The sequence below is a fragment of the Lotus japonicus genome, chromosome 6 (genome assembly GCF_012489685.1).
Source record: "Lotus japonicus ecotype B-129 chromosome 6, LjGifu_v1.2".
NCBI lineage: Eukaryota > Viridiplantae > Streptophyta > Magnoliopsida > Fabales > Fabaceae > Lotus > Lotus japonicus.
In genome coordinates, this window is record NC_080046.1 from 21,410,587 (window position 1) to 21,417,108 (window position 6,522).

General features: G+C 36.2%; 1 protein-coding gene across 3 annotated transcripts; it reads left to right on the top strand.

The window, feature by feature from the left end:
• Positions 1-506: 506 nt before the first annotated feature.
• On the top strand, positions 507-5,168 carry LOC130724494 (two-component response regulator ARR11). 3 transcript variants are annotated; one of them, XM_057575728.1, is made up of 5 exons: positions 507-881; positions 2,646-2,798; positions 2,914-3,300; positions 3,500-3,573; positions 3,946-5,168. In XM_057575728.1, exons 1-5 carry the CDS (start codon positions 752-754, stop codon positions 4,948-4,950), a joined length of 1,749 nt encoding a protein of 582 aa, XP_057431711.1. In that variant the 5' UTR covers positions 507-751; the 3' UTR covers positions 4,951-5,168. The 3 variants fall into 3 exon arrangements, with proteins under 3 accessions (XP_057431711.1, XP_057431710.1, XP_057431712.1); XM_057575727.1 differs by having other exon boundaries at positions 508-881; positions 3,497-3,573; XM_057575729.1 differs by lacking the exon at positions 507-881 and adding an exon at positions 975-1,097 and having other exon boundaries at positions 3,497-3,573.
• The last annotated feature ends 1,354 nt before the right edge of the window (positions 5,169-6,522 follow it).

A 6,522-nucleotide genomic window follows, 5' to 3' on the forward strand; every position in this document is an offset into this window, starting at 1 on the left:
CAAGACCAAAATTGACTATTGAGTCACTTCTCTTCCTATTATCTTTCGGCTATAAAGTTTCCATGGGAGATGATGTGGCAAGCTCTCATCTCATATGTGACGTGTATCATTCTTTGACTTACCCTTGGTTAAACTTAAACAACCTCCTACTATATACTTTTTGGGGAATCATATTCAGACATACAAGAGAGTTTTTCCTAGTAAAATTTTAATGATGCTTTTTTCTAAGATCTTTTCCTTGGAGTTGCGGGGGTGGGTTTTGTAGGTGGCTAGAGGCTTAGTTGGTAATATTTAGCCGCTTCACTTAGCTAGTCTTCTTCTCTTTTTCCTTTTTTATCTATTGGGATTGAAGTACTCCTTTTACTTCCTTTCAATATATCTTATAAAAAAAAATATTCAGTCATACAAACTATACAGACATCCAACAAATATCACATTCATTGTTTTTTTTTCTTCTCTTAATTTCTCACTCATATAGTCATATTGTGTCTGTTGAATGTGTGCAGAAGTTGGAGGTAGGACCAAACTCTCAAACAGATATACTAACATGCGCCACAAGGCCGTTAGCTATCCGGCGCCAATATTCCTTGGTGCTCTCTCTCTTTTTCTCTGTCTCTATATGTTTGTGCTTTTGTCACTTTCCTTAAATTTTTTTCACTCACCTCATAACCTATCAAACAAACCAAACCTTTATTTTTGAACTCAAAACAGAACCAGCAGTGATCCTTAGGCATCTCTGTTTCTCACAAACATGGAAAACGGTTGCTTCCCTTCTCCTCCTCGACGTGATTTTCCTGCTGGTCTGCGAGTCCTTGTTGTCGATGATGATCCAACATGGCTCAAGATCCTTGAAAAGATGCTCAAAAAGTGCAACTATGATGGTTGGTTTTTTAGTTTAGTTTTTTTTGTTTTTGTTTTGTTTTGGGTTTATTTTAGTCATGACTCATGAGTAGTTCCTTTCTCTTTCCGCACACACATACCACTTTTGTTGTTTGCTAAATAACCAGTATTAATTTGATCTTCAAAGTTGATATTAAATTTTCTTGTACACTATTCCTCTGCCATCTACCATCATGCGTTCCCATGTTTTGGTTGAGGTAATTAAAGTATGTGGGGGGATTGTGGTCATATTGTTATGGTCCAGTATTAAAGGAATGTGTCTTTATTTTATTCTTGCCAAAAAAAGAGGAACAGAATTCCTTTTTATTAGCATGTGAAAATTGATGAAGTTGAAGTAGTTAGCTGATGTTAAAATCATGCATTTTTGCAGCAATTTTCATTTTAAAGTATTTCTGGGTTACTTTTATCTGTAACCTGGCAAATCAGTGTTGCAATTTTTTAAAATAGGGTCCCTTTCAATTTTCACAAGAGTCAAAAGCTTGAATTGCTGAGAACCTTCAGATTGCAAAAGTGATTAGATGGAGCAGGATTATAAGCAATCTGTGTTTAAAATCAAAATAGGGGCATAAAGAAGTTCCCATGTCTAATTCGACTTAATCTGATTTGACACTGCTTGGTATCTTTGGGAATTATATGCTATGTAGGTAATCCGTAATCCCACTCCCACATCCATGGGTAAGGTGTACTAGAACTAAGGTGAGAGGATAGTTGGTGCACTAGGAATGGCATCTCAGATTAGTTCTTACAACAATATAACAAATAACTGAAGAGTGCTTTTGGAAGAGGTTTTTGGAGCTTATTTGTGATCTTTAAGCACATATTTGGTTAAACGTGTAGAATAGCTTATGATCCACTTATAATCTCTTTAAGCTTATTTGAATAAGTTCCTTAGATATACTTATGATGAATAAGCCCTTATTGAATAACCTCTTTCAATAAGTTATCATGTCATAAACTGCTAAAAGTACCCTCAATCTGATTCAAGGCTCTATTATTATTGTTTGTGGTATCTTTGAATCTAATATGCCGTGTTGGTAATCCCACTCTCACAACCATTAGTAACGCGGATAAGGATTAATGTTAGGGGATAATAGATGCACCAGCAGCGGCATCTAAGATTAGTTCTTACAAAACTATACTAAGTAACTGAATTAATCTGAATACAGGAAACTGCACATCATTTGTCTGTTTTTGAAATGCGAGGCAAAAGTGCAAAATTAAAAATTTACCTAGACATCTAGATTCAGCATTTTTTTCTCAGTAAACTAAACAACAACCAAGCCTTTTCTTGTTAAGCGCTGTCCTTGGTAGTTTGTAAGAACTTACTGTCACTAATGAAGGGTAGAGAATTTAGTGCTATAAGACAAATATAAACAATACTTGAAAGATATTCCAATTAATGATTTCATGACTGCTATGAGAATGGACAGTCTTAGTGTTTGATATGAATGGCACTGATAGCAGTAAGAGGTTATGTAAGGTACTTAGGTTGGTCTTTTAAAAAAACTTTAGATGAACAAATTTACACATCTGTAATAATAAAGCAGAAACGGTTTTTTTGATCTGTCAACATCTTTATTGGCTTCCAGTCCCTTTATGCTATTTATTCTATCTATGTAAGTGAGATTTCATAGAATTAGCAAATTTTGGAAAGCAAGCACGTCATATGTCTTCCTTATAAATTCTGTTATGATGCCTGATTTCTTTCGTCATTCTGACTGTCTTCTTTCTCTTACTTGCTTCAGTGACTACCTGTTGTTTAGCAAGACATGCTCTAAGCTTGCTTCGTGAAAGGAAGGACGGATATGACATAGTTATCAGTGATGTAAACATGCCTGACATGGATGGTTTCAAACTTCTTGAGCATGTTGGACTTGAGATGGATCTTCCTGTCATTAGTAAGTTTTCTCCCAAGAATTCATGTTTTTGTTGAATGATATCACTGAAATCCTATGAACACATTGATTTGAAGTCCATGCACTGACAAGTCATTTCCTTTACAATGTTGTTCAGTGATGTCTGTGGATGGAGAAACAAGCAGGGTGATGAAAGGCGTTCAACATGGTGCATGTGATTATCTCCTCAAGCCTATACGGATGAAAGAACTGCGAAACATATGGCAACATGTCCTTAGAAAAAGGATACACGAGGCTAGAGAGTTTGAAAGTTTTGAGAGTTTTGAGGGCAATTACTTGATGAGGAATGGATCAGAGCTGTCTGATGATGGAAACCTGTTTGCACTAGAAGATATGACTTCATCGAAGAAAAGAAAAGATGCAGATAACAAGCATGACGACAAAGAATTTGTGGATCCATCTTCCACAAAGAAAGCTAGAGTAGTTTGGTCTGTTGATCTTCATCAGAAGTTTGTTAGAGCAGTGAATCAGATTGGATTTGATAGTAAGTTTATTATCTCTAAAATGGTATTTGGATGCACCATTAAGATTCTATAAATCTTGATGTTAAGCCTAACCAAACTTCCTCAATGAATTAGTGTGACTGCAAAGCATATATAGTAGTTTTGATATAGTCATCAACTCATCATCATATCTATCATGCATAAAATTTTTAGTAACAAATAATTTTTGTTTGTCAGAAGTTGGTCCAAAGAAAATACTAGATTTGATGAATGTTCCATGGCTGACTAGAGAGAATGTTGCTAGCCACTTGCAGGTGATGCTATATTTTCACTCCTTGAATATCCTTAGACTATTGGAAAATAAAGAAGCATAATATCTTTCATTAAGATTTGCATCTGGATATTTTAATATTTCTTATTACATGTGTGATTCTAACTCATGTATATTCTATTTCGGGTGGACATAGAATCGCAACGGAGCTTCACTGTAATACAATAGGGAGTAATTAGTTAAACCACCAACCAACGGTCCTGTAAAAATGTTTCTCTGAAATATTACAACCTAGACACAAATCCTCTTGTAAATTCATTAAAACAAAACAATAAGAATGAAAAACATAATGGTATGTTCCATAAGTTTGAAGTTTGAAACTCAGATTCCTTATGGGAAATTTTTTGTTGTGCAGAAATACCGGCTTTACTTGAGCAGGCTTCAGAAAGATGACGAACAAAAATCTTCCTCAAGTGGAATGAAGATTTCCGATTTACCTACAAAAGAAGTAGGAAGTTTCGGTCTTCATAACTCTGTAACAAAGCAGCAAAATGATGTTTCAATTGATAGCTGCAATTATCCAGATGGAGCATTACAGATTCAGAAAGTGGAAACCAAAAGTCAAGAAGGTAACACCAAGGGAATTGTTTCGCAGTCCACCATGGAAGAAAAGGGAAGAGCTTTGACTGGTAATAATAACATTACTGATGTAATGAGAGAGGGTTTACAGGTGGGCCTTAACCAACCTTTTGCCCTTCCTGAGTCAAAAGGAAACTGTACATCGTTTGATTGTGCCATCCCAACTAAGTACTCTTGGACTGAAGTTCCAGGAATGCAACTCAAAGAAGAACAGAAGTCAATTGTTCAGTTAGAGGATAGCTTCAACCAATTGCCGCCATTACTTGGAAAGCAGCATCATATCCAAGTTGATCAATCACAATCAATTGCTTCCATTAGTTCCACTCCCTCTATAATGAAGGAAGATGTTCCTGCTTGTATAGAAACAAAACCTGTGTTTTCTGATTACAAGAGCAGTTACACAAGTTCTATAAGTTCCAAAGTGAGTGCACTTGACACCTTTCCGATTCAGCCCGGAAGCCTTATGATGAGTGATCAACCTTTACAACCCACATCCGCTGCAAATTTAGGCTTGAAAACACAGGGATCTAATCTCAGTTCCATTTCTGATTTGGAGTTTTACCAAAGAAACCTACTGTTGGGAGGTGATGCACCTTCTGCTTCTTTGGATGAGGACTTATATTCTTACTGGATACAAGGTGAATGTTATAATATGAACTTCGGTCTGCAGAGTGTAGCGATGCCTGAGTTTTATGATCCAGGGCTTATTGCAGAAGTTCCACCCCACTTATATGATTCAACTGATTATACAGTTATAGATCAAGGTCTATTCATAGCATGATCTCTCTGCTCTTTGTTTCAACTTGAACAAAAATCAAAATTCATGTAAGAGTGGGCAATGTAATGTTACTTGTAGCTAATTATATCTAGCAGTGAAGAATTTCAAATTCAAGTGTTGGGAATTCTTTTTCCAATCATCAAGGATTTGGAAATTGCAGCTTGTATAGAAGTGGAGAATCACAAATATTAAGCTTAATTAATAAGCTTGCTTCCTTCTTATTTTATTTTATTCCAGTACTTGCTTTATAAATATGCATTGTAACTTTGGGTTAACCAAAGTTAAAAAGGACTCGATCTTTCTCAAATGACAACTGTTATTGGTTATGCCTGCGGATACGAATCAGAACTGCCCTGCAGTGGCTGCTGCATATCAGGCCCTTGAGCAAGGACGTTCTGGTTCTGTAGTTGATACTGAGATGGTGAAAGTCCAACTTGGCTTCCATTTAGAAACTCTGCATCCTCCATCTACAGTTTTAAAATCTTGTTGATTTTCATGTATGCTGTCAGCTATGCTTAAACTGCTGAGTTTGGTTGCCTGGATCAATGAAAGTAGGAATGCTCATCCAACAGCACACGGCAAGACAAAGGAATGCTCAGAATCTGCTCAGCCTCCAATCATAATGCAGTAGACACAGTGGTAAACCGGTTCCGCAACTGCTGGCTCGAGAAAATCTTAAAGCCACCCACACTAGGCACCCAGCAATCCTCTCAAATATTGATGTTCTCACAAGTACCTACCCGATAGAATCCTTTCTCAGTACCCCATTTGGAGCTATAAACACTACTCCGAGAATAGCTAGGACGCGAGCCACGCTTAGCTAACCACAAAGAGGATCTCTGAATTCTCAAATTTCAGTATCCTCAACCATTGTTTAGCAAGCAAGGCAGTGTTGAAATATTTGAAGATGTGGAAACCAAGACTACCGTGAGCCTTAGGCAAGGCCATATCTTATCCCACCTCAACCAATGTAACTTCCTCATAGGCACATCAATCATAACATTTGTGGGAATCGCTTGGGCAATAGACTTTATAAGCACCTCTCCTTCCATCCTTCTAGTTTTTCCCACAACTGCTGAATGATAAAAGTAAACAACTGAGTTTTAATGGTAAACTAACTTTTCTATAAATGAATTATTAAGTTAATTTTTTAGATCTTTCTAGTGCTTTAGAGAATACCTGTGCAAAAAATTACATGGGATACTTGCTAATTTATAAGTATATTTCACTACAGTATCTCATACAAGTTGTACCGATATCCTCATAATGGAGAGTTGTCCTAGAAATCACCTTAGTTAAAAAGATGTCGGGGGTTTAACGATTTTAATAGATTTAGGAAATTAGAAGGAAGGTAACTAATTTTTAATTTCCTTGTCAAATATATGGTAATGAATATCGTTTTAGGAATTTTTTTATGAAGTACATTACTATAAGGTTCTTTGGGTGCTAGCAATTTTGGTCCCAAACCTTTCATTTTATATGAGGAGATTTTATGTTCAAAAGTGCAAAATATGCACTTACAATCTCCTTAATTCTATATGCAGCGTGACTTATGAAAGTATAAATTCTATTGGA